General features: G+C 33.9%; 5 protein-coding genes and 2 long non-coding RNA genes across 13 annotated transcripts; 3 read left to right on the top strand and 4 right to left on the bottom strand.

Annotated features, from left to right (window-relative positions):
• Nucleotides 1-270: 270 nt before the first annotated feature.
• Nucleotides 271-5,686, bottom strand: LOC124459329. Of its 5 annotated transcripts, XM_047008815.1 has the most exons (11): nucleotides 5,245-5,686; nucleotides 4,954-5,013; nucleotides 4,811-4,876; nucleotides 4,558-4,635; nucleotides 4,211-4,332; nucleotides 3,957-4,098; nucleotides 3,786-3,887; nucleotides 1,058-1,243; nucleotides 856-991; nucleotides 637-756; nucleotides 271-541 (listed from the first exon to the last, which is right to left on the bottom strand). In XM_047008815.1, the coding sequence occupies exons 5-11, from the start codon at nucleotides 4,211-4,213 to the stop codon at nucleotides 424-426; spliced, it is 807 nt and encodes a 268-aa protein (XP_046864771.1). In that variant the 5' UTR covers nucleotides 4,214-4,332; nucleotides 4,558-4,635; nucleotides 4,811-4,876; nucleotides 4,954-5,013; nucleotides 5,245-5,686; the 3' UTR covers nucleotides 271-423. The 5 variants fall into 5 exon arrangements, with proteins under 5 accessions (XP_046864771.1, XP_046864770.1, XP_046864773.1 ...); XM_047008814.1 differs by having other exon boundaries at nucleotides 4,211-4,635; XM_047008817.1 differs by having other exon boundaries at nucleotides 271-490; nucleotides 4,211-4,635.
• A 9,343-nt stretch (nucleotides 5,687-15,029) lies between these two features.
• On the top strand, nucleotides 15,030-15,993 carry LOC124459333. 3 transcript variants are annotated; one of them, XR_006953567.1, is made up of 5 exons: nucleotides 15,030-15,070; nucleotides 15,256-15,339; nucleotides 15,442-15,489; nucleotides 15,561-15,611; nucleotides 15,891-15,993. It is a non-coding gene; the product is annotated as an uncharacterized LOC124459333 (long non-coding RNA). The 3 variants fall into 3 exon arrangements; XR_006953568.1 differs by lacking the exon at nucleotides 15,561-15,611; XR_006953566.1 differs by having other exon boundaries at nucleotides 15,442-15,611.
• A 106-nt stretch (nucleotides 15,994-16,099) lies between these two features.
• On the top strand, nucleotides 16,100-21,440 carry LOC124459354 (DNA/RNA-binding protein KIN17-like). Its single transcript, XM_047008834.1, is given in 9 exon segments — nucleotides 16,100-16,194; nucleotides 16,680-16,774; nucleotides 16,860-16,903; nucleotides 17,587-17,666; nucleotides 18,182-18,224; nucleotides 18,700-18,782; nucleotides 19,802-19,850; nucleotides 19,935-19,993; nucleotides 20,671-21,440. Coding segments are annotated over 9 exon segments (507 nt in total). The 5' UTR covers nucleotides 16,100-16,167; the 3' UTR covers nucleotides 20,698-21,440.
• On the bottom strand, nucleotides 20,049-21,220 carry LOC124459355. The gene is made up of 4 exons (XR_006953580.1): nucleotides 21,157-21,220; nucleotides 20,916-21,025; nucleotides 20,644-20,816; nucleotides 20,049-20,326 (listed from the first exon to the last, which is right to left on the bottom strand). It is a non-coding gene; the product is annotated as an uncharacterized LOC124459355 (long non-coding RNA).
• On the bottom strand, nucleotides 21,368-22,075 carry LOC124459327 (kelch-like protein diablo). Its single transcript, XM_047008813.1, has 3 exons — nucleotides 21,850-22,075; nucleotides 21,433-21,651; nucleotides 21,368-21,381 (listed from the first exon to the last, which is right to left on the bottom strand). The coding sequence occupies exons 1-3, from the start codon at nucleotides 22,073-22,075 to the stop codon at nucleotides 21,368-21,370; spliced, it is 459 nt and encodes a 152-aa protein (XP_046864769.1).
• Nucleotides 22,076-22,944: 869 nt separating this feature from the next.
• LOC124459348 (P2X purinoceptor 7-like) lies at nucleotides 22,945-24,927 on the top strand. The gene is made up of 4 exons (XM_047008831.1): nucleotides 22,945-23,162; nucleotides 23,232-23,447; nucleotides 23,525-23,696; nucleotides 24,232-24,927. Exons 1-3 carry the CDS (start codon nucleotides 22,981-22,983, stop codon nucleotides 23,688-23,690), a joined length of 564 nt encoding a protein of 187 aa, XP_046864787.1. The 5' UTR covers nucleotides 22,945-22,980; the 3' UTR covers nucleotides 23,691-23,696; nucleotides 24,232-24,927.
• LOC124459349 lies at nucleotides 24,108-24,793 on the bottom strand. Its single transcript, XM_047008832.1, has 2 exons — nucleotides 24,568-24,793; nucleotides 24,108-24,399 (listed from the first exon to the last, which is right to left on the bottom strand). The coding sequence occupies exons 1-2, from the start codon at nucleotides 24,791-24,793 to the stop codon at nucleotides 24,224-24,226; spliced, it is 402 nt and encodes a 133-aa protein (XP_046864788.1). The 3' UTR covers nucleotides 24,108-24,223.
• Nucleotides 24,928-25,887: the final 960 nt, after the last annotated feature.

Raw genomic sequence — 25,887 nt, 5'->3', positions numbered from 1 at the left:
CTTTGAAGATATCTATAAATACGAGAAATTGTAGTATAAAATGAGCTATGGAGTGGTCATACAAAATTTTGTACTCGTGGGGTAATAAATTCTTCTTACTTCAAATTTTAATTATTGAAATTCGTCCCAACTTAGCTTTGAATCACTGTACTTCTTCAATAAAGCTCGCACATTTCTATTGTTGATGAAATTGCGCATTTCAAACCTAGCATTGGACAAAAGAAAACAGGTTGTTATTTTTATAACTATAAGCTGTGTACAAAAAAAAAGTGAGAGAAGTCACCATCATGCATAAAATGCTTTCTGATACGTAGATGAACACTCGTATTTACTAATTAGCAGACCTGTATATACTATATACTACAGATAAACTTCAAAAATACTTATCTTCCATGTAGCAATCCAGTATCAGACTCTCTTAAATTATTTGGTAAGAAAGTTTTCTGTATTCCAAGAGTTGTTCCATCCATCACCACCTTTTGGGGGAATTCTTCCACATAATTCACAAAAAAAACCATTGTCAAAATCAATATCAAGCAACCTTAATAAGAGAAAATTCAATAACTTAATAAAACAAGCGATCACTATCTCAATGGAATATTCATATTTTACAGCTGAAAATAAAATGATGCTTACCGTATCATGGCAATGATAGCGAGACGAAACTTGGCGTAAGTTATTTCCTTTGGGAAATTAAAATTACCCGAAGACACTTGCCTTTGTACATATGCAACATAATATTTGTACATAGGTAAACTGAACAAGAATAAAAAAGAAAAAACATTCAAAAGAGATAGGGTGAGAAAATTAAATAATGGACAAACGTAGCTTCGGAAAATTTTCATTAAAAAGTACCTCGACGTTATGAAAAGCCGAATGTAATCTTTTAGAACGGCATGAGATATTGCATATGATCCAAACCATACAATCCTGTTTTCAATGCCATCATAATGCTTTTTCGTAGCACAAGAGGAGCAAGGTCTACAATACACTAAATAATTTATTTAAGTCAAATAATTATGAAGTGAAGCGTAACCTATCACAAATCAGAACTTACCCTTCACATCATGGATTGAATAAAAGTACGCAATTGAACACAAGTCTACGTACAACCATTCATCTTGAATAGAACGTTTATCCCACTCTGCACCACAAGAACAAATACCACTTTCAGATGGCGCCAAAATTTTATTACCATTTTTTTCAGGAAGATCAGTAAAATCGCTTGCATCATTCTCATTGCCTAAAATAATTAAATTGTAATATTTACAAAATGCTAGAAAGTGCTAAATACCATACCGATAAAGGAAATAGTATATGTAAAGCCAAAAGGATGTTCACCATTGCAGATTATCTTGCATACCTGTTTCAAATAAAGAAACCTTTTCTTTGCTAAGTGTAGCCAATTCAAAATACTCTCGCATCTCTGGTGTAATTCAAAAGGAAAACTTAAAAAGTGCCAATGGAGAATACATTTCATCCTCTTCAACGATTTGCATGGCTTTTGCAAAAAAGTTATTTTCACATAACAAAATATACTTCTTCAGGTTTCATCTCATGGTAGGAATGATCACTGAAAACAGACTGCATCATAGATGTGGATTCTGCATTCATAAAAGAAATTGGATGAGATAAATATATTGTGTAAATAATCATTCACAAGTTTTAACAATAATTTTGCTTGTAAAGCTGTGCTGGTTAACATCCACATGTAATAAGAACAATGTCGAACAAGGGTCTTGTAAAAAACACAGAAGGATAACTTCACAAGGGTTTGAAAGGTACAATAAACTGATATTTAAGGATGAAGGCATTTCCTCCCATACCTTGTAACGATGTAATTAAGTGGTACATAGGGATGTGCCAGATACCAATATTCAGCATGGATGAATTTACTTGGGGGGGAGAAGGGGTGTCACCTCCCAAAACTTCAGACTTCACCCCTTTAAGTAACATTTAACCCCCCCAATTTTAGCTAAACAAATCATTTCTACAGTTGAACTGAGTTTTTCAGGGTAATATTTCAACTTATAAGTGGATAGTGCATATTAAGTTCATTGACTGACATAGCTCTGAACATATGTGGTAAAGAATATATGTTCATATCTTTACCACTGTGCTTATATATTGTTGTGGCAACATGTATTCATCATCCCAAGACATTTGGTTCTTTTCAGATAATTTTGCTAGTAAATGCATAGTTATAACTTATATTTATAACTGTATTAATTTGCTAGCATCTCCGGTGCAAATTTCTCTTTCGGGCGAGAAAATCATTTTGCATTCTTGTAAGCAAAATAATAGTTTGTTCAATACCTGGCAAAAATTACAGATATCAAACATTGTTGGTAAACATATATTACCAGATATCAAATGCCGTTATTTGGATGCAACATATCCCAAAATTGGCGTTTGACACATTCCTAACCAGAATCCCAAGCAATGTGACCAGACTTGGTAATTTTTAGACAGCCCCACCTGATTAAATAATTCCAACATTTGGAACAGGGGGAAGTATTCTGCACCGATCAACTTGTTTTCGATAATAAATGATTCATGTATGTTCACACTGATCTCTCGTTAATATGGGTGTGTCATAGTTGGCACAGTAGTTAGAACATTAATTGGAGGGGGTGTTTATTCATATATATTCAGTTGACCCGACTGATTTCTTTGGAAACTTGAAAGTAATTAGGCTTTCCGAACTGAATATATGATTAAATACTAGTCAATTAATGTTCTGGCTATGGCCCTGGTCACAGTGTTTATTATCAAAGTTTATTGTTTATGTATTTGTCTGTCAACAATGCATCACATGCCATCCTATAAAAGAATATGTTCAATTGGACCACAGGTCCACATGGCAACATTTAGACTGCAGCATTTCATTATTCCACGTTCAAAAGATATGATCATTAAAGTCACTGTCAGGGAAATAATCTGTTTCGATAAAGTTGACAATTTTAAGAACATTTGAAATTTGTTTTAGAATACAAAAGTTTTATCTTCCCAGACTTTTTGAGCCTCAAAGTTGGCTTTTTTTATTTATTGACAGTGAGGTGCTGTGACCGGGTCTTGTTCACTGGATGTGACGTACATTGGAAAACATGCTGCCTTTTAATGGTGTAGGTTAGATTGAAATTTGTAGCAAAGTCTAGAAATTCATTTTTTATTAAACTTAAGTTATATTGTGAGCTTTGTTATTGAATCACACTGTAGTTCTGCAGCATTGAAAATCAGCATGTTCTCCAATGTACCTCATGTCCAGTGAACTAGACTCAGTCACAGTAACTCACGGTCTAACACAAAAAAAGCCAACTTTAACACCCCAAAAATCAAGGAAGGTCAAATTTTCGTCTTATAAAATATATTGCAAATGTTCTTAAAATAGTCAACTCTATATAAAGAGGTAATTACTCAGAGGGTGATATAGGGACTTTGAGTGAAATAGTCAATAATTGCAACTAAAACAGATGGAGCAAATATGGGTAACAAGGGTCTTGTAAATCCACAGAAGGATGACTTCACAAGGGTTTGAAATGTACAATAAACTGATATTTAAGGATGAAGACATTTCCTCCCATACAACATGAAGAACTTTACATTGAAAAAATAAGCCAAATACAAATTTGAGACATTCACTTCATGCAATGTCAGATTAATATGTAACAAGTTCTCACATCTTTGACAAGGGTCTTCAAACAAATAGTATGTAAGTGTAAGTCAAAATTTGGTGAAGCTGTTCAGACACCTTATATCCTGAAAGAGTAACACACAACACTTACTTTTTTCAATAAAATCTTTGGCTTCAATACCAAACTTTCTATCATACACAACCAGATATTTTTCAATTGCTAATATGTGTATGCAACTGGGATATGGTATATCTGACAAGTACAAAAATGTTGTTTGGCCTGTTTTAATAATTTCATTTCAGTAACATCTATTTTACATACCTTTTTGAGGATCTAATTGTATATTATTAGGTAGGGCTTCAACAAATTGCTTTCTATTTGCATCACATGAGCAGCACAATATCCAACCGTAGCCATCAAGCAATAGGTGGGGATATCGATGAACAAATACAAATGAATTATGCTGAAGAAAAAAATACATGCAGATTATAGCACCAAAAAAAGAGTATTGAGTAATATCATTTAGTTGGGTATATACCCAACATTGAAATTATGGAAATAAAATTTGACATCACCATAATTGTTCTTTTGTCTGCATTATAATCATGAACAACAAAGGATTGCTGATGGATACATTTGATGCAAAGTCAAACTGTAACAATAGCCCAGTATAGTGGCCAGTGGGTGACAAATGACTCTGAAAGAGCAAGTACACAGTAATTATTAATGTTCACTGTTTCAAAAATATCTATTGTAATATATTTTTATGTTTGTTGAGCACATTTCTACGAGATGTTAATAAAGTTTTGCTACACAGTGTCTCATGCATAAGCAATCAACAAGCATATTGTCAATTTATAACACATTAAAAACATGACTAGTGGTAAACAGTATAAAGTATAACTGTATAAGTGAGAACTACTTGACTATGTTGACATGGTTGTTTGGATTCCTCTGTACTAATAGAGATAGATTGCTTGGTAAAAATATCTTCAGAATCCTACAAATAAAGACCATTATTTAATTTAAAATGTGTACAGACTTTTAATAAGTGTTGAAATAATGCTTGCCTTCTTTAAATTACTTCAAAATTTTTTAGTTTTTTCTAGTGAAAGCAGTCCTACCATTTCCAATGACTTTTCATGAGAAACAATATCAATATGTACATTAAAAACCTGTGTTTTGGTGGTTAACTCTTGGTGCTTGTCATAATTTCCAGCAATATCTTCATTTTGTTCATTCTACATATAAATGAAAAAAAACCATAAACATAGCGTATTTTTATATCTACATAGTTTTACAGTATATGTAAACTTACCAAATCCCCAAATTCATTTTCTTGTTCAAAAAATTGAGATTCATATGACACACTGCTATTCTATTAACATACATTGTGATTAAAGGATGTAGAGAATCCAGACTTGAAATTGGAAAATGTGCTCAGAATAATCGTTTTTCCTTACACAACATTGTGGGCATAAATAAATTTGTACACATACTTTTAAAACATTCACACATACTTTTGTTAATATAGCTGTGGTAATAAATATAAATTAATATGAAATTGTGCAACCAGAAACAAAAAAAAGAACACTTTAAAAAGTCCTACCGCATCATCTTTTTGTGTGTTCCTAAGTTCCTTTCCTCTCCACGTTATTGTAAAAGAAGTCCTTTGAGCGTCTGAATTTCTTCCTAAATTGATACATTTTGCAAGTGTACCCAAAAAATAATACCCCGGTTTGTAAAAACCAGTACTGCACGTGTTCTTGGATTGACAAAGTTAGCCTAGAATTAGTCTAAGTACAATTCTCCCAGCCAGACTTCTCCGATAGATATTTAAAAAAGTACTAAGCATAGTATTGAGTGACTGAGCCCTGTTGATCGATTGCCTTGCTTCGAACTTTTGATGTTGCAAACTCCTAAAAAATATGAATACACGAAGAAATATTGTTCTCATACATGAACTTTGAAAAATGTAGTAAATGGAAGCCCTGAAATTTCTTTTTTAAGCTGCACCAGTCGGATGGTTGCATTTGCGGTTGAATATGCCATTTTACGGCAGCGAAACACACCACTGGTTGTCAAGTCAGCGGAAAGACGCGGGCTCATAAAATAATTTTTTTTTCGCCCACCCGGATTTGACAACCACAATTGCGATTATATGAAACATCAATGCCAAGCACAAAAACTTTTAGAAATTTTATCTTTAAAACATGCTACAAACTTGTTTGGTATACGGATGCTGAAGTAATGCCAGAAAAGGAAACATTTCATGACACCGGTAAGCAACGTAAGATTGTTTACCATTTAAAGTGTTCAGTGTTTTGTTTTAAGTCAATACTTGAAGTGTGATGGTATATATTTTGTGAATGTTTTTACTCCTAAGTTATAATTTAAGTTATGTTTATCCAGTCTTATTTGTTCTTTACTTAATCGCTTGCTATACGAGGCAAAGCAACCAATTCTTATCAAGATATGCATATCTTAAAACTCCTTGTTAAGGCATCAAAAGGAAGGAAGGTATGCTGAAAAAGTTCTGGTTTTGTTTTGTTTGTTCTTTTGTTTTACTCAACTTAATTTGCTTTAAAGGACACATGACTTAAAAATTTAACTACTTAAATTATAGTTTCATTTATCATAACTTTGAAGATGACAGTGTATTTTCTAAAACAGTTTGTGAATATCTCTTTTCATTCTCGAAATATTGAAGTTTTTGTAATGTCCGATCTATACAACTTTCTACGTCATTTTGCATAATGAGAATTTGAAATAGCAGGTATATTTGCCGATATATTACCTCAACCGAGCAGAGTTCTCTTATTTTTGAAGAGACAATGGTATAAAAAATTGCATGATCATTTCAACCAAAACTTGACTTGAATATAAAAGATGTTGAAAACTTTACATGAACTCAAAATGACGTAGAAAGTTGTATAGATCGGACATTACAAAAACTTCAATATTTCGAGAATGAAAAGAGATATTCACAAACTGTTTTAAAAAATACACTGTCATTTTCAAAGTTCTGTTAACTATGATTTAAGTAGTAAAATTTTTGAGTCATATACCCTTTAACCATATCTTGTTGATTGCTTTAACACTTTTTATTTTTCGATTCAGCCGTTCATTCAGTACTATAAAGTCCACATAAACTTGGTTTCAAGATTATGTTTTTTCACATCATGCATGTTGCTTTTCTATAGGTTGTGACAAATGCCCAAAATGTTTTGTTTTTCTTTGAAGTTATGCAAACTATGTTTAATTAAAATTGTCTGTTGACATAATGATACACAAAAGGGGTGATCGCAAAACATAAGAGGTACACAGCATTGACAGCAATGTAAAAATAAGTGTTTTCCGTAAGCAAATTTATCGTTAATTATCAAGAAATGTTAAATGAGCTTTGCAAGTTTTAAAAAAATCACTTCACATTATTTTACAAAAATTAAAATTGCTTTGCGATTTGCAAATCGTTTGGACCTTATTGTTATACATTGTTATACATATTGCAAGGTCCGAATTATCGCAAAAAAATTGCTTCGCAACTTTTTTCGAATAAGTTCCTACCGACCCCCCCGATTTACTTTCCTCTCGCAATTTTTACAATGCACATGATTACGCCAATATTTTTTATTAATTTTAAAAACTATAAACTAAAATCCTCGCATTCGTTCTCTTCCAAATCGGAAAGCGTAGCTGCTGCAATATCAACAACGTTTGTAGATGACGCTGACTTTGATTGCCTTTCTGCTGGTTTTGCACCATTTGGGCGTCTAATCTTTTGCTCTAGCCAATATTGGAGAGCTTCCTCCGCATTGAATTCAGCTAGCGGGCATCCTTCTTCACCAATTCTTAGCTGAGCGTCGAGTCGTTGTGTACTCAAACCATTTCGCAGAGTTGTCTTAATTCTGTTCATTCGGCTAAATAAACGCTCCACCTTGGCATTCGTGAATGGTGTTATGAGCAACAATTCAATTATATGCAGTACATTTTTGCACTCTTTTTGCATTATAACATTTTCCCAGATGCTTCGCCATACATTTACATATTTTTCCTTTTTTTCTGCTCCAACAATGTAGCTTTTGACGTGGCACTAGCAGAAGAAATATTCAGTTATCCAACTGTATAATACGAAAGGAAAACGATGCATTTACTATTCAAACCTTCAAACGATTCCATTCTGAGACGACTTTGTCAATGTTGCATCCATTCTGAACAAGTAAAGCCTGGTAAAACTCTTTCAGTTCTAAAATTGCCTTGTCGCCATACCGCTTAAGCGCTTCGTCGTCCTTGGGCCACATTGCAAAGTCCAATATGACTGGCAGATTTTTAAACACCACACTTTCTCGGAACTCTTCAAATCTTCCTTGCACACTCCTAGACACTGCATTAATCATTTTTTCATAAGTTTTCGTTACTTTCCTACGGGACACATTAAACCCTTTTAGCTTTATTTTTTGGTAAGAAACATCTTCAGAAACAGAAAAGGCAATGTTACGACATAAAGTATTACATTTACAAAACACTAATTATAACATTAAAAAGTACCTGCTTCATCTTCATTGTCTTCAAGTTCTTCCACTTGATGCCTGGTAATTTTTTGATGTTTTGTCAAAGGTTGGTGAGGTTCTACTGTGTAAAAAAACATTTCAAGCGTACGTAAAGTCAGGGACTCATTCATCAATTACTTACCGTCGTCGGACGTTGTGGCTTCGCACTCCTTCAAAAACCGTGTAAAATTAATAAGTTTTTCGGAGTCGTCCTGAACGCATTTATTGATCAATTCTTTTAGTTTGACCATAGTCCACTCAAATTCATTAATGCGCTTCACCGCTTTAACAGGGTCGTGAACTTTCTTTTGGAATCCCAGGCTAAGAACCTAAAAATAGAAGTCACAACTCTTAATTTTGCACCAGATTATATATGTTGTGATGAGACAGCAAATCTGAACATTGAAGCGTTATACTAATTACCTTCAAAGGCGTCAAAATGTCAATGTATACTGTCATCAGCATAGGATACTTTGCATACGTCCATTTTGACAAAAAACCCCTTCAATTCTTCTCTTTTTGCTGGCACCGAATCTGTTTGGGACAAAGACTCAATGTGTAGCATGTATGCGCCATAATTGGCAACAAGGGTCTCCATGGCTTTCAACTTGTGGGTGGTCCATCTCGTTCCAAAGGCTTTGGCTGGCTTTGCTATGCTCTTTTCGAAAATCTCGCTGAATCCCTTCAATTCGCGATAGCGCTTTGCCGACTTTTGGAACAAGTAATACAATTTAGTCAGGAGCTTATCCACTTCGTCAAATTTTGATTAAATTAGTAATGTATATATTATGAAATATGAACACATTATTAAGAAATTCAACATCTTAAACAAAAGAAGTGTCTAACTGTTGTGACACCATACCTGTTCCTTTAAATGCGTCTTTAACAGCCAGTTCAAGGCGATGGTTGAAGCAATGAATAGTAAGCAGCCATGGTGAGTCTTTGCGAAGTTTGGCTGCAAGTCCGTTTATGCTACCCAAATTTACCGAAGCTCCATCCACGTTTAGCGCTGCCAGTTGTCTTGGCAAATTGTTCATGTGAAACCGGGAAAAGCAATCTTGTATCATCTTCTTAAGGCCATCTGCACTTGTTGATGTAGGTGATTCAATTGCTAAAAACCTTATTTGAGGGATACCTGTCCATTGAAAAAATAGAAATAACGCATCTAAAGACAAGAATCGAAATAATTCAGTTCAGTGTATTGCATTTACCTTCACTGCTTATAAAAAGGAGATACAAAACTTCCTGTTCACAAACGCCTTTGTCAGTGCTGCCGTCGGTCAACAAAGAAAAATAGCGTGTTTTCTTCAATTCAGACATCAGCTTCTGCTTGAGTTTGTCGGCAATTGAATCAGTGATGTTTGCCATAGCACGCTTTTCGGAATTTGAACTGCGAATCATTCCGTTCATTTCGTTTAACGTAATGATGCCCTCACTATCGCTATAGGGTCTTTCTGAAGTGCCTAAATAGTAGGCAGTGTTGAAACGAGTAATCATTACTTTCCTGTCAATCTCTGCTATTTTCATCAAACCTCTTCCAATTGGAGATCGTTCAACAACTTGTGCGCCAAAAGTTTCGCCCAAGGACTTCTGATCAAAAAGACGTTTTGCATGTTGATGTGCTTTACCTTGGACATGTTTTTTCAAGCTATCTAATTTGACAGATGTTGTCCCATCTATCAATGCTTGCGAAAAAACAGCTATTGAAGAAATTGTTGAGGAGAATTCCACACAGACAGAACATTTTAACGCTTCTACTTTTTTCTTATCTGTACTAAGACTTTTGATCAATTTAACGTTTAAATCTCGCCCCAATTTTCTACAGTCTTTGCTTCGCCATCGTTAACGTATATGGTGTGTATTAGTTTGTGACTTTGTCACTTTGCGTTTTCAGATAATATTGAAAATGTTACGTTTCATATTACAATTGATAGCGACGTTTTTTAAAAAGTTGCGACCATTTTAGGCTAAATTCCTGTTAGTCACATTCCTGAGGCATGATGTAATAGCAACGCTTTGAAATTATGCAAATAGTGCAAGAAATTTGATCATTTGATATTTCTTTTGACGTATTTTAAAACTTAGGAGTGGTCGCAAAAGCATAATAAAAACAACCATCACGCAATATAAAAGAGTGCTTTCAGTAAGCAAATTTACATTAAATAACAAGAAATGCGAAATGAGCTTCGCAATTTTACGAAATTTGCTTCGCAATATTTCGCCAAAATCGAAATCACTTCGCAATTTGCGATTTGCGAAGCGCTAATTCGGACCTTGTATTGTTATGCACTGTTATACATTGTTGTATATTGTTATAAATTTCAATATCTGAACAGGGAATTATAATCCAGATATTTAATAACAACTTGGACATATTGTACTGCCACTTTTAATTACATATGTCATTTTTAATTACATATGCCATTTTTAATTACATAGGCCATTTTTTAATTACATATGTCATTTTTAATTACATATGTCATTTTTAATTACATATGTCATTTTTAATTACATATGCCATTTTTAATTACATATGCCATTTTTAATTACATATGCCATTTTTAATTACATAGGCCATTTTTTATTTACAGAGTGGTGGTAAACCTAACCCAATTGATTTACTTCAGAAACAATTAAATGATAAAGAAGAAGCCTTGAAAGATGGTAACCTGCTTACCAATTTTCTGTTTGAGGACTAGTCATTTTATTTCAAGGAATTAACTATTGTGTTTTTTCATTAGAATATTTAAGAGCAGAAAACTTGTCAGTAAAAGTGAAGGAATTAAGGTAAAGGAAAGTGTGCTTATGAATTATTCACAATAGATAATATGATGGACTTTTTTTGATATAATTGTATTTTAGGGAGAAACTTGGTGAAAAACAGCTTGACGAAGGAACTTAAAGAGACAGTAAAGTCTAAACAAGACAGTGAACATAGGCCTGAGGTGGCAAAAAAAGACCTTGATGTTGCTCTTGCTGAGAAATCAACTTATTTACAGCAAGCAAATACATTGAAATCTGAGTTGGATGAGGAAAAGACAAAGAAATGTGAACTTGAGAAAATGTTTAATGCTCTTGAGCTGAGGATGAAAGAAACATCTGATAATCATGCTCGGGAGAAAGAGGTTCTTACATTTTCTAAAATACTACTTCTGAAGCTCTAAATATGTGTTCAAGCAGAAAGTTTTGTTGTCCTTTTTTTACTTATTATTGCACAATGAAAATCTTATAATATTAGTTATTTGTATGGATAATGTATTAATATTTTGTTTGCTTCAAATAAATATATTTATTTTAAGGATTTCATGAAACAGTTAGAGTCCCATGGAAAGGAAGACTAGGTACAAGTTGTTGAATTACAGGTAAATGCAACAAAGATAATATTGGTTTATGTTGAATTCTGATTAAAACTTGGATGATTATAATTTTAACTTTTTTGGTTGTAAAGTTTCTTCAACCTGGTAGGAATCAATCGTACAATTGTGTTGAAGACTTGTTCGCTCATTAAATTTTCATTTCTATAGAGTATTGTATTGTACTTTACACCAATCATAAACCTGATCGTATAGATAGACAATATTGTGAGAACTCCGTCATTTTGACTACTTGTGCTTTTTTATTTAGATATCCTTTTAAGTTGTGATATTTGGTATTTTTATTTTTCTCCAGAAACAATCAGAGGATACTTTAAAACAACTCGAGGAAATCAAACAGAAATTAAATCAAAGTGAAAAAGATCATGAAAACACAAAGAAAGACTTTGTGAATCAAGGAGCAATTTTGACTAAACAGGAAGCAGAGATTAATGATCTTAAATGTTCCAACAACAGTAAAGATGAGAAAATTGAACTGTTGACAAAAACTTTGAACGAAAGAAAGGAAGAAATTATTGTTGTAAAAAATGATGTATCACAAGAATTGAATTCAGCACCACAAGATGACATAAAGTATGAAATTTTTTATCAATTCATGCCTTTGTTCTGTCATCAATAATTTATGTATTTATCAGAGTTAAAGAACTTGAGAAGGAAATTGAAAAGCTAACTGGTCAACTCAATGAAAAGAAAACGCAAATGCCACCTGGGAGAAGTCGATCGAATCTATGAAAACGAAAAATAATGTAGGGTTTTGATTTATTTGACACTGTTATCGTTACATGTTTTTAGATGTTGACAGTTTTGAGAAGGATTTTTGGTGTTGATGTTGACTGACGTTTCGAAAATCCTAGCGGTAGCCATCTTCATAGCCAAGTGACTACCGCTAAGAGTATCGAAACGTGAATATAATCACCAACACCAGCATTCTTTCTCAGGACTTCGCCATCCTGTGCGATCTTCATCTACAAACATGTAACGATACTCCCGGGTTCAAACATTTTCTTTATTATTGTTATCTTCGCCAATTTCTTGCTTGAATTGTTATTTTTTCACAGGAGTTACGGGAGAAAAACTGGAAAGCAATGGACGCTTTGTCTACTGCGGAAAAACAGCGTGATGTTGACATAAAAAAGGCACTTTCTTCTGTTAAGGTTTGTGAAAACTTAAAAGTCTTGTCATTGTTGACTTTCAACTTCTTTTCTTTTTAGACAATTCACAGCATGCAACCTAAATAAATTTTCCTTTTTATAGGAAGAAAATCAACAGACTGTTAAATCTCTTCATGAAAGCATAAAGGTAGGACGGTTCACTAGATACGTATAAAATTGATGAATATTTTATTCAATCAAATTTAGCATCAATTTTTTATATTTTCTAAGATCTACTTATGTCAAATTCATCCCACTTTATCAGTGGATAAAGATTTAGTAAGAAATTTCATTTTCTTTTCAATTATAAGTAAAAATATTCAAGTAAAGATGTTGTTGCATTGTTAATTTTAGCCTTACGAGAAATTCTTAGAAATTTATCAAAACGAATTAAATGTGAATGAATCCTCATCAAATGACGCTAAGGTAAAATAAAGTTTTGAACCCTCCACATTTTGATAATGACTAAATCGCTCTATGATCATGAATCATGCACTATGACTTCAAATGTTCAAATTATATGAAAATGTTATTCAAAATTTAGGTAAAATATTGGAGGAACATCTCGAGATGTTAAAGGATCGCACAGATGTAGAGTATAATCAGTGTAAAGAAACAATTAAAATCAAGGTTTGTCCACCAAACTTTGTCCATGTTTATGTTAGGAAAGCAAGCTTAACGAAGCTCTTAAACAGAAAGAAGATATTGATAATCAATGTAATAAATACAAAACACTGTTGAGTGCTAGAGTAAGTATTTATTATAGTTTGTTTCGTTAAGCATTTGTTATTCTCCCACTTTATTTTTAGTGATTTCAATATTCATCTTAGGAAACTATGCTGCGTGACCTGGAAGCTAATGTGGAAAAAGAAATAGCCGAGCTTAAAGTTTCAAAAACACCGAGCTTGAAAAGGTTAAAAATTAACTAGGATTGTCTAACCCACCGAAACCAAAATCTCCATGTAAATGTTATTGTATTCAACCAAAGTACATTTTATCTCAATTTTAGAAGAATTCTCTGATTGATGATTTAAAAAACAAATATGAAAAAGCATGTGATGAATCCAAGTCGAAGGATGGTAACATTGCTTCATTGAAAACTGCTTTGGCGAAGAAAGAAGAGTCAGTAGATAAAGACTTAGAAAAGGAAAAGGTGTGAATATCGTAATTATTTATAGAAATGGCTACATTGTTGAATTATTGGTCGTCACAACCCCAAGTATTTGGTAAATTTTTATGCGAATAAATAAATCAACTAAAACTTTGATTTTCAGTGGCAATAGTTATCGTCGACTTTGGAAGAGTTAAAACAAAGTTTAAAGAAGGCAGAAGAAGATGTAAAATCGAAGGAAATCAAGATCGGTGCTCTAGAAAACGATGCTACGAGTAAAGATTCTGATATAAAGAAGGTTTGTTTTTAACCCACAATTATAGTCCTTGGTTGATTTAACGTAACTTTGAAAACTTTGTGTTCAATGGAAAAAGTTTAAAACGGGTTTCATGTGAACAACGAGTGCAAGCTTAAAGATAGCGAAACAAAATCGTTACGACTAGAGTTGTCCACGCTGAAAGTTGCCGCTGAAAATGCAAGTAACGATTCAACGAAGGAGCGCAAACGGTTATTGGATGAAATTGAGGGATTGAAAGCGGAGAGGAAAAGTCTTTTAGAAAAAGTGGAAGTGAAGGAAAGAGAAATGAAAGAAATAACGGAAGAAAATAAGTCGCCAGAATTGGAGAAATACAAAACTGAAGCTAGTGATGCTGCTAAAGTAAATGCTGCTTTGCGTAAGGAACTTGCGGAAGTTCGTCTTCAGAAAAGTGGTTCTGAAACCCCAAAAAAGAAACACGATAAAGAAATGGAAGCCAAAGCAAAGGTATATCACTACACATCAGATGATGTGGGAGAGAATTATAAGTCGATGTATTAGACAAGGGTGGCTTACAAAATGTGTATGACATGACACATGTAATGTTTTTTGGTTTTTTTAATATCAGTCCCTTGAAAATAAGTTGGCACATTCAGTAAAAAGGGAAAGCGAACTACAGGCGCAAATTGCTCATATGGAGGATTCAACATCTATTGATGACGTAAGAATTTACTATAAATGTTCATTATTTGTTATGAAGTCTTTTATTACTGTGAGTAAAGCTGTTTTTCTCTGTTGAGCAGCCATGAATTTCCTTTGCTTTAACTACATCAACAGCAATACTTTATCAAGTTTATCTAAGGCTGTGTAGTTTAAATATGAATAGTTATAATACCATTTATTTATTATTATTGTATTTTTTTAAGGACGTAGCGTCTGATTCAAAAGAGAAGAAGATCAAAGGTAATCAAAGAAAATCAAAGAAAATCAAAGGTAATCAACATCGTAAAGAGACTTTGTTGCATTGTGTGTATTGCTAAAACCATGAAATAGACTAAGTTCTTGAAGAGACCATTAATAATATGATTTATCATGAAGTGAATGATGACAACTGGTGAATGACTTAAAGAAGCAACCCCCACCACAAATTAACAATCGGTAAATTTTTATGATTTCAGTATGAATCGAAATTTCGCGATTTGAACGAAAAGTACGAACACCTGAAGGCAGAAAGTGATGCAAAAACGTCAAAAATTGCGGAGGTTTGTTTGAGAATTTTTTCTCAATATATTTAACGATTTGTTGATGAATGTTAACTAAAGAGACGATCATTTTGCAATTTCATGCAATGATATTTCTTGCAGCTTGAGACGGAGTTGCAAGAACAAGAGAAGAAAAACAATGAACTTACGGTTGATAATAATTGTAGACAAAATTTGTTATGTTTTCTTTGTTAATCTAGGAAATGACGTCATACTTACAGGCTGTCCACAGAGTTTTCAAGTTCAGATTCCATCTTGATCAAAAATATATTGTAAATAAAGCAACTTATTTGATGCACTGTTGATGTGAAAATTGAAAATTAAGCCCGCCGATATTGAGGAGCACGTCACGTGCGTTAGCCAAACTTTCAGGCATACGTAATGTGAAATGTGTAAAACTTTTTAAGTAAAATTTAACATTTACCTTACTCAAACTCTATTTTGTGCTGATACTCTACTTTTTATAACTACTATTCATTATTCATCTTCCTCCCGAGGTACAGTACTCACTACTCACTTGTTTACTGACGCTGCCAATCTTTTTACTTTAGGTGTTTGTTCGGGGAATAACCGGAGTAAGCCGACGGGACGCCGAGAATATTCAGTCGTGCAAAATGACGTCATGTTAGTTTAGAAGTTGTAAAACTGTAGTTGAATATATCTGGAGAAAGGTATGTAGTGTTATTTTCTAAAAGGTGGTAAAGGTTGGCAAAGAGGGCTTTTAAAGTTTCCATAAAATGGGAAAAGAAAAGCTGTCCATTGACGCCGAAAGCAATTAGCAACAGAATAAAAGCCAAGGGTTTGCAAAAATTGAGATGGTATTGTCAAATGTGTCAAAAACAATGTAGAGATGAGGTACATGATTACGTCAAGACTTGTACACTTTCTTCTTTGATTACTTTTGAAAAAAAAAGCGCCAGTGAACATGGTTGATGCTAGGGTGTCAATTGGGCCTGGATTAGTCATAAACTATATCTTTAATTCGAATTTAATGACTGTTCAAACTTCCTATGTCTCGTGTAAAAAGCTCGAGCCACACCGGGTTGAATTGATTGAATTTGTACCTGTCAGATGGTAGAATGCTACTATTCTATTCAAAATGAATTTATTTGCACACTGATGCGTTACACTTGCGAGCGATCAGCGATGATTAAATGTTTCATAAATATATAAAATGTCTTGAATATTACAGATGAAATAAATTGTTTGCATTTTGCTGGCAGGCAGATTTATGCCAAGAGAGGTTTACCATTGTTGCTAGTATTGTCCAAAAGAACTTGACCAAATCTGCCTGCCAGCAAACGTAAACAGTTCTATTCATGTATTATCTGGTGTTGTAGAATGGTTTCAAATGCCACTGCATGTCAGAATCATATCAACGACAGTTGCTGATATTTGCTGATAATCCAAATAGGTTGATTGATTCATTCTCAAAGTAAGGAGAAAAGGACATTTTTGTTTTTGGCCGTTTCGTTATCATAGCTCACACAGGACTACTGACAATCTTAATTTCATCATAGGGAATTTGACGATGATTTTATGTTGCTCCTGAGAAGAAGGTTTGGTAAGACGCAAATAATTTGCAATTTTGGGATTCTGATAAACAACAGTAGCAATTGTTCTAGTCCTGCAAGAATAAACTTAGCTTAAAATTAATGTGGGAATTTTTAAGAATAAACTTAGCTTAAATATACAGCAGTAATTTTTACGTACGACATTGACTTTTTCAATCATTCAGATTGAGCTTACCTTAACATTATTACTATTAATATACTTCAGTGATTTTCTCAGTCAAAAATTTCTAATAATGTACGTATGACAGAGATGATTTTATTCTACAATTAGATAGCAGGTTTTTGTTTACATGAAACTTTATTCTGTACAGTGGCATAGCCAGGATTTTGTGTCAAGAGGGCATTTGAAAGGAAATGGGGCCATAACTGAAGATTGTTAAAACAGTATAATGTAAGTAAAACATATTATTTTATGTTGGCAAGAATTTTGCCTGGGGGGTCTGCCCCATTGGCCCCCCTCCGGCTCGTCACTAATGCTGTAGCTGAACACTAAATACAGTACAGCATTTTGTTTTAATTAAATTAGTTTCTACTTTCAGTTGCGATCATGCAGCCATCATATTTCTTTGTTTTACTGTCTATTTATTTTACAACTGGAGAATTAATTTTAAATGTACAAGATTAGCTCAATCACAATGTATGGAAGTGGCTGAAAACATTTACTTTTTTAAAGGTACACGATGAGTCCATGCCAATATTGTATATCAGGAATATATTAGTGACAGAAATCATCTTCATATGAATTCCACACAGGTCAGTGTGAGAAAATTTTTGTTGAGCTGTTTAGAGTTTCAGAATGTAATTATAAATCAATGTTTTACAAAAAGCCAGCCAAAATCACGGGAATGCTACGTTTTACAATAAATAACATAATATAATAAGTAATATAAAATGTATAACACACTGTGCAAAATAATATACGTACATACGTGTGATGTAAAGTTTGCTTACCTTTCCGCGAAGAGTCTTTTCAGACCCAATGTACAAATAAAACAACAAGACTAAGATTACTTTGTGTGATAAAATGATAGTTTTTTTTCACATTTCTTATGTTAGAAAGATACATGCATACATAAATCCCACCACCCCTCAAATAAGATAAGATGCTCCGCTGTCTCCATAAATATCAAAAAGAAGGTCAACTTCGATAATTTTTCGTAAGCGCTATACGGCAATCATTTCCCCTCAGCCAGTGCTGGAAACTGAAGTAATTACCCCTCCCCCCTCTCCGAAGAAAGCTTTCGAGTTGTAATTTTTGTTTTATCTAGTGGGTAACATTGACAGAGTTTGTGAAATGGTTGGGTCGTGAAGGTAAAGTGCGTTTTATACTCGAATAAATACTTGAATGGATGATTTTGCATATATTGCTCCGTTGGTGACTATTCTGGTTTACATAGAATGGAGCAATGATTTTGCCGTTGTGACTAATCTCAATATTGCCTTGAAAAGCGCAATTGCTATGGTGAAAATAGCATTCAAAACAGTTTAATAAACTTGACAGTTTATCGCCTCCAGGATTTCATAAGGTTTTAAAGTCTTTAATGCAAAACAAACTGAAACTACTGTATACACTGATTTTCATCGTACATTTATGACGCAAAAGCTTTATAACATCAAAGCAACATAAACTGATTTATACCATCCACAAAAACGAAATCATATTTTTCTCAACCTTCCTCGGCTTTCGAGTACATTTAGCTAATGAATAAGTAACCTCACTATGCATACTTAAGCATATTTTGCTACGCGAGCAACCATTTAATTGTATGTATCTCTCACTGATTAGGTAAATGTAAAGTTGACAACACTGAGAAAGGATGGTTTATTACGTATATTGATAGAGATCCTGAGACGCTCGCGAGGCAAAAGGTAAGTCACCCAAGACTTACAAGTAAGTCTTACTTGTAAGTAAGACGCACCAAGTAAGACTAGTTTTCACTACTGACATACGTAAGCACGATAAAGAAAACAAAGCAAAGCATATTCTTCTAAAGTTGGAGGAAACAAAACAAAAGAAATTTTCTTTTCAATTCTCTCTTGTTCTACGTAACTTACGTTTCTGTCAAATTGCTGTGCTTGTGCTTATGCTTATGTTGATGCTTGTGTCAGACATTGCCATCTTTTGTATTTTCTTTTTGTCTTTATTTGTTCTATATTGTGTTCTGCTTATGTCGCTTGTGAAAACCAGGCTGTAAGAACCTCGAGATTCTAAGACCTGAGAGATTTTAGTTAGTACCTGCGAGACTTAGACTTGAAATTGTCGTTTTCGAATATTTATGAAGAAATTTCGAGTGTGAGTCTGGTTGAACTTTTGTAATGCCGAAAAAAATTCGATTGAAAAAAAGTTGAAATTATAAAAAAAAACTGGATTAACATTAAGGAAAATAGAACGAAACAACAAGCTTCAGGTATATACAAGTAAACTTCCTGCCTGACAGCAGGCACTTGGCGCTTAGAAAGTCGGAAGAAAGCAAAAAAAAGTCGTCTTTGCAGCTCTTACAAGTCATTTCTTCATCTACTGCATTTAACAGCAGTAAGTGATGCAAATGATTTCATTAATATTGGTTGAGTGAAAATTTCCACGAGGCTTTTTTGCAGAAAATGTTTTACCGGTATTGTGATCCCGGAAAATAAGATATTTTATTTAGCCCTGCGTTAAGGTAAGGCCCGCCAGACATATTGCAAGACTGTTCGCAGGATATGGTATAACCTGGGAGATTTTAGGTATGACCTACTGGGCAAAACTTAAGACCATAACACTTCAAGCATGATCCGCAAGATTAACGAATTTGAATCTTGAGATCGATGTCAAAGGCGGAAATCTTTTACATAGTTCAAGACGATTTTTGTCCGACTAATTTGTTAAATTTTTCCTTTTCAATCACCAGGCATCAGAAAGTAAGGGAAAGATGGAGATGGACGATGATGAAAAAACAGGTACTTGACACGTGGGAGAGTTTTTTGTTTTTCATTGATCGTTCAATATTTTTTATTAGTGATTCAACAGTTTTTAATTTGCAGCCAAGTTCATTGAAAAACAAATTGAAAGAGAATTAAAATTAGCAAGGAAAAGTGATCAGGTAGTACTACGGGGATTTTTTTTTCATTTGAATGAGAAAATAAAGAATAAATGTAGATTTTGCAGCGCAGTTCATCATAGCATAGCGTCTGAGTTCATTTAATAACCTAATAACCTTACACTGTGCATTTTTATTTTGTCTGTGTTTCAAATCTGGACTTTTGTATAAAGTGAGAGTTACAGTGTCGCATAACAGAGTTGAAATCTTTTTGCACGGATCGTACTTTTCAACTGTATCAAACCGTGACGATAAGGTCCTCGCTACCACCGCAAATATACAGATAACGTCCTACTGAACCCATACTTGCTCCCCAGCGACAGATACTCATGGAGCCTACAGTAAGGACAAATACGATTAAAACGTCATAAAAAGGGAAATTTTGCCTTATAGAAGTGAGGGATTCGGCCTTTGGGGCCGTGCAATTGTTGTGTAAAACGCATTCCCAACTGCAGCTTACAACTCCACGTACATTCACAGCCGTTCACATCGTTATTTATGTGTACATGTGCACTACACCATGAATAGCGCAATAAACCAACTAGTATACGTAGTAAAACTTGTTAAAAACAACTAATATTTCAAGCAAATTTACTGTGAAAGCTAGAAAAAAAGTATGATTACAGGTTGCCACGAAATTCACGAATGCTTACAAATTGGTGTCCATTTTCCTTCTTTAGGATCAAAATTTTCACCACTTTTACTAGCTTCTCTTCTACTCATTCATCCAACAGAATACAAGACTTGATGATCTGACGTTGGTCGACGTTGTTTTGAAACAGGCGTCTTGTTCATTACGTTGCGTAGGCCGGTCAATAGATAAGATCTAAAAATATTAAATATCAATAATTGACGTTTTAAGTCTTTTTGAAAAGTTCATATTGAGTAAATTGGCTGTTAAATCTTCTTGGTCAAATAATCTTACATGCATGATCTGTCCAAAACAATAATTTCCTCTTTTCCAACTCTATCAAAGAGAAATTCTGCCGATAAAAGATCAAATCTCACTTCTTTCATTACATCTTTTGCATGGTCCTATCAAGGAAAAATGTTATGTAAAAAGATTAGATAAAAAAATTTGTAAATAAGAGTTTTAAAGATAGAAAAGTTTTTGAAATTTTTAAAAAACTAGTAAAATAATCTCGACCCACTCCATGGAAACTTACCTGACGATTATCGGGATCAAATTTTATCCAAGCTAGTCAAATTATCATCAGAAATCAACATGTGTAAAAACATATACATGTAAGCATTCTGTCAACCATAGCTTCCATCACCAAAATATATGGAAAGAAAAAAAGGATAATAAAGTAATATTGCGGTAGCATGAAGGTAGTCGAAATGTCAGCCAACACCACAGTTTTTCTTAGGACTCTACTAACCTTGATGTTCTAAATATAAAAACATGTAAATATATCATTCATTCATCATTAAAGACTTACCCAAGCAATTGTCATCACTTAAATTTCGCTTAAAGAATTCACAACAGCCATCAAGCACACTGGAGACTTGAAGCAAGCTTGCAGCAGACAAAAGATTCTGTACATTTTCTTTGTTGATTTTCATTTCAGATGTATAAAAGAACTGAATTATTTGCACGAGACTATTGCCATCTATCTGATGCATAGTAATGCAATTTTTGTCGCATTCCGATAGTCCACCTGAAAAAGTTTTAAAGACATCAAGCTTTTTTACATTTCCTAACATAATTGACCAGATTTACTTCAACTGTGTACTTTGTGCTTCATGATAAAATTTATCAGTGAAGAAGTATTAATTGAATCTAGGACACTAGTTTATAAGGATTTAGTTCACTGTCAAATGTAACATTAAACAACCAATTGGTTGGACTTACACACCTGTAAACATGGCTTTAAAATAGGGACTTGCAGCTGAGAGTATTATTTTATGAGCTTTGATGGTTTTGTCATTCACAAGAAGTGTTATATCACATAGCTCATCATTTTCTCTTAAGCCATGAAACATTTTTCCAAGTTCTTTGAAATGGGCAACATCAGTATAACTGATACTTTCCACAGAAATGGGCATTGGCCTGTCTAACTTGGGAGAATATGAACGTGACATTTCTCTACGAAATCAAATAGGAGAGACATGAGTAAAACAAATGGTAAACTATAATTAATACTAATATCATTTGCCGTTATCAATTGTCATGTACAGCCATTTTGACGTTTCACACCTAGGTGAAAACATTCACATAACAACAATTTTAGTAATTTTCAATGAAATACGAACAGTTTTTGTGTTCGCTTAACATAATTGAGGAGATCAATTGTCTTTTAACTCAATTTGATTTAATGTAAATAAAACTAGTTACAGAATTATTCGAAATTTCCATTCAAATTTTTTGAAGAATGCACAATTTTTGAAAAGCAGCAACAGACGTACAATATCTATCAATCTTGAAAGACCTAACATATTATTGTTACTTCAATGATCATAAGATCAAATCACACAAAACAAACGACAATTTCGATGAGTCGACGACGATTACAAACTAAACAAAACTTAAAAACGCGTAAAAGAAAAAAATGTTACACACCTTTCAACAAACCAACGCGCTTTTCAACGCGCTTTTTTTACGACGCGCTTTTCAACGACGCTATTTGTGCGCGCACGTCCTGGGGCGAGACGCGTCGGCGTGGATTATAGATTTTGACTTAAAGGTCACCTGAAATGCTTGATATAACTTTGCTTCATATGAAAGCTTAGCTAATGATTAGCCTATTCGCCAAATTTGAAAGTCCAATGTTTTATATTTTATGAGATATGGTCTTCTGAATTCATGACATTGACGATTTCCGAAGGCCGAATTCAAATAGCGCGAGCGAATTTGAATTACAAGCTGGGGCGAGTTTGACGTAATAGTTGCCATTGCATGTTTTGCTCAGTGCAGCCAGTAGCAGTAAAATTAAATTTCGCCAATTTTCTTTTGTTGTTGCTGCTACTATTAATGCGTGTTTATCTCGATGTCTTCAACGGAGGAAGAAGTCGAATTTGACATCGAATATATTGCTACGGAGGTCCAGCCTTACATGTTTGAACCGCTAGCTAGTAGCAATAATGTTGAAACTGACGAAGATCTGTCTTCGTCGTCGTCAACGGACAGCTCATCTGACGAATATACTCACAGGATTGGAAATACAAACTGGTGCGTTGCTTTTTCATGATTAACATTTCAGATCGCGTCATAAAATTCTTTTCTTTATTTTAATGGCAGGTGTGAGTGTGGACACTGTGTGGCGATGACAACCGGCCGGGAAAGCATTTGTTGCCATGAGGAACCGAAGACAGACCCTAAAATTCATGGTGACCATTTATGCATCACAGAAGAACAAGAGTTTCACATGGTCTGCATCAACGAAACAGTCGTTAGAACAGCTATGGTTGTATTCGTTCACGATCACGGGGCAATACCAGACGCTCCAGAAACCGAGTCAGTTTCAGCTTTTTTGATATCTCCTCATATATCGACAATAATTTGCTTATGTTTGATTTTGTTTTGTTTCCCAGAACTTTGCGTTACACTGCCTATAGGCAATGGACAGCATGGATACATGGAAAGCTTGGCAAGAAATATCGACTTCCTATACCATCCTGTGCTGTTAAAGAAATAAGGAAAGCATTTCCTTCACCTTCTGGCATATATAAAGGCTTTGAATATGCACAGCATTTATAAATACCTGTGAGTGTTAGACTTCAGTTTAGTTAAGATTGAATCGTGAAGTATGTTGTTGCACTGCTGTTACTTTATCAACTTTTTCAACTCTACTAGTCAGTGGATCTGGTATTTTTTTGTTGTCTTTCTGTTGCAATTGCTTGGTTTAAACTGGAATTAGCATGTCTGCACCTTATCACTTCCTCCATTAGTTGTTTCACATAGTCTGTAAAACAGGGGGAGAAGAATTAAACTGAGAAGTGCAAGAAATGTACCATCAGTAGAACAATTATTTGGCTTTTGAGTGCTAAAACTTGTCCTTACCATAAGTACTATCAATTTTAACACCTTTGATGACTCCACATGACTGTCTTGATTTGGGGTGAGACACTTTCCACATTAATTCCCCATTTTCTTTTTTACGCCTTTGTTCTTTACTTCCATTTTCATTGAAATGGAGAGCAGCAATCAGTAATCTAAAAATTTAATTTTACTTTTTAGTGTGCCACCTTGCAATCATTTTCAGTATGAAAACAACATTGTTTATTGTTTGTTTACCTAGCTTGCATTGCCTTGTAAAAGAAATGTGTATGCTTTGGTGCATATAGTATAACAACTCGATGAAAACCTTCAAGAGCTGATGTTTGTTTCTCATGGCTGAGCTTCCCAATATCTTTCATGAGATACCTGCTTTCAACAATCGATGCCAATTCAGTAAATGCTCTAGATCCTTGGAAAAAAAGATAGAAAATTTTATGGTGCCCATTTATGTCATATGTTGACAAATAACACCACATTGTGGCATTGGCTGGCAATTGAAGTTTGTTGATAAAGAAAGTATCAATTACTGTAAATAACTATTATGTCTTATACCAGAGCATTTAGGATTAATTTGTACCTTTCTTTATCCATAAGCGAGGCTCAAGAGTACCATGCTCACATTTTGGAAATAATTCACTATGACCATCATGAATGTTGCAAATGTGATTCAGCAATGATAGCCATTTAGCCTTAAGTAGTTTCTCATCACCACCACTACTTGCAGCACACCAGTAGACATGGTTAGATATTGACTGTGCCCAATCAAGTAGCAATCTACATCCACTCTTCTTACCGGCTGCCATTACCTTTTTTTTGATACCTGTAGAAAAAAATAGACACTGTACATTGGTTGAAAAATTGTAATGCAAAACATAGCAATAATTGATCAAAATATCATGAAATTAAATGCAATTAGAAAAATTCTAAAACCTCTTAATCACTTGGTAATTTATGATTATAAAGATACTCTTTGATCAAATCAGGAAGTACTTTATTTTAAGACCCATTGCTGTACTTTGAGCAGCTTTTGGTAGACTTAATTTTACCTTTTGCCACATGCCAAACATCAAAATAGTGCTTCACTCCTGGCTGTTGGGTTTTCATGTATTTTTTAACTTGGCAATGCCTGTCTGTGATAAGATGACTCACTTGAAGATTGTGTGACTGAATAAGTTTAAAAGATCTTTTCAGTCCTTCCAATTCCATTGCCCTGAATTTGCAACTTCATTTGACTGTAATAGATATATTAATGTAAATAAAATCATACAGTGTTTGGGATATGTATGTCTGCAAGTATGCATGTATGTTGGTGTATATCACATGATTTAGTTACACACATTGTATTCATGTTGTATAAGTACATATTACACATTTCCTAAAATGTGTTTGCATACAATACTGTTTTGAATACAATACTATAAACTAATGAATTGAGCTAGTTACCTGAACTAATTGTGTGTCTAGAATTTTATTGCTTTCTAAATCCATGCAGCTGTATGAGCAATATTTTGCACAATAGCCTGGTGATAGGAAATCATCATTGTCGTTTTCATCTACGGATAAACTACCTTCCGTTTGAGTGCTTCTTGCATTTGTCGTGATAATTTCGGTTTCTGTCCCTGTGCAACGGAATAACATAATTAAGGAAACACTTTTCAAAATGTTTATTTTCCGCTGAGTTCATGTAAAAAACTAACCTTGAGACGTCACTTGTGCATTCGTTTGAGTGCGTTTGCTTTTTGCTTTGACTGGGATTTTTATATCAGATTGACACTTTACATGTCTGCGTTTCTACATCATCAAGCAACAGTTTAGGCTTTTGCACAAAACAAAACTGCATTGCATTCCCTTACCACTTTGTCAGTTTGTGTTCCATTGTCACTTAGGTTACATTTAT

This window comes from Xenia sp. Carnegie-2017, unplaced genomic scaffold, assembly GCF_021976095.1.
Source record: "Xenia sp. Carnegie-2017 unplaced genomic scaffold, XeniaSp_v1 HiC_scaffold_8, whole genome shotgun sequence".
NCBI lineage: Eukaryota > Metazoa > Cnidaria > Anthozoa > Malacalcyonacea > Xeniidae > Xenia > Xenia sp. Carnegie-2017.
Note: the sequence above shows the minus strand (reverse complement) of the source record. Positions and strands in the feature narration are given on the sequence as shown.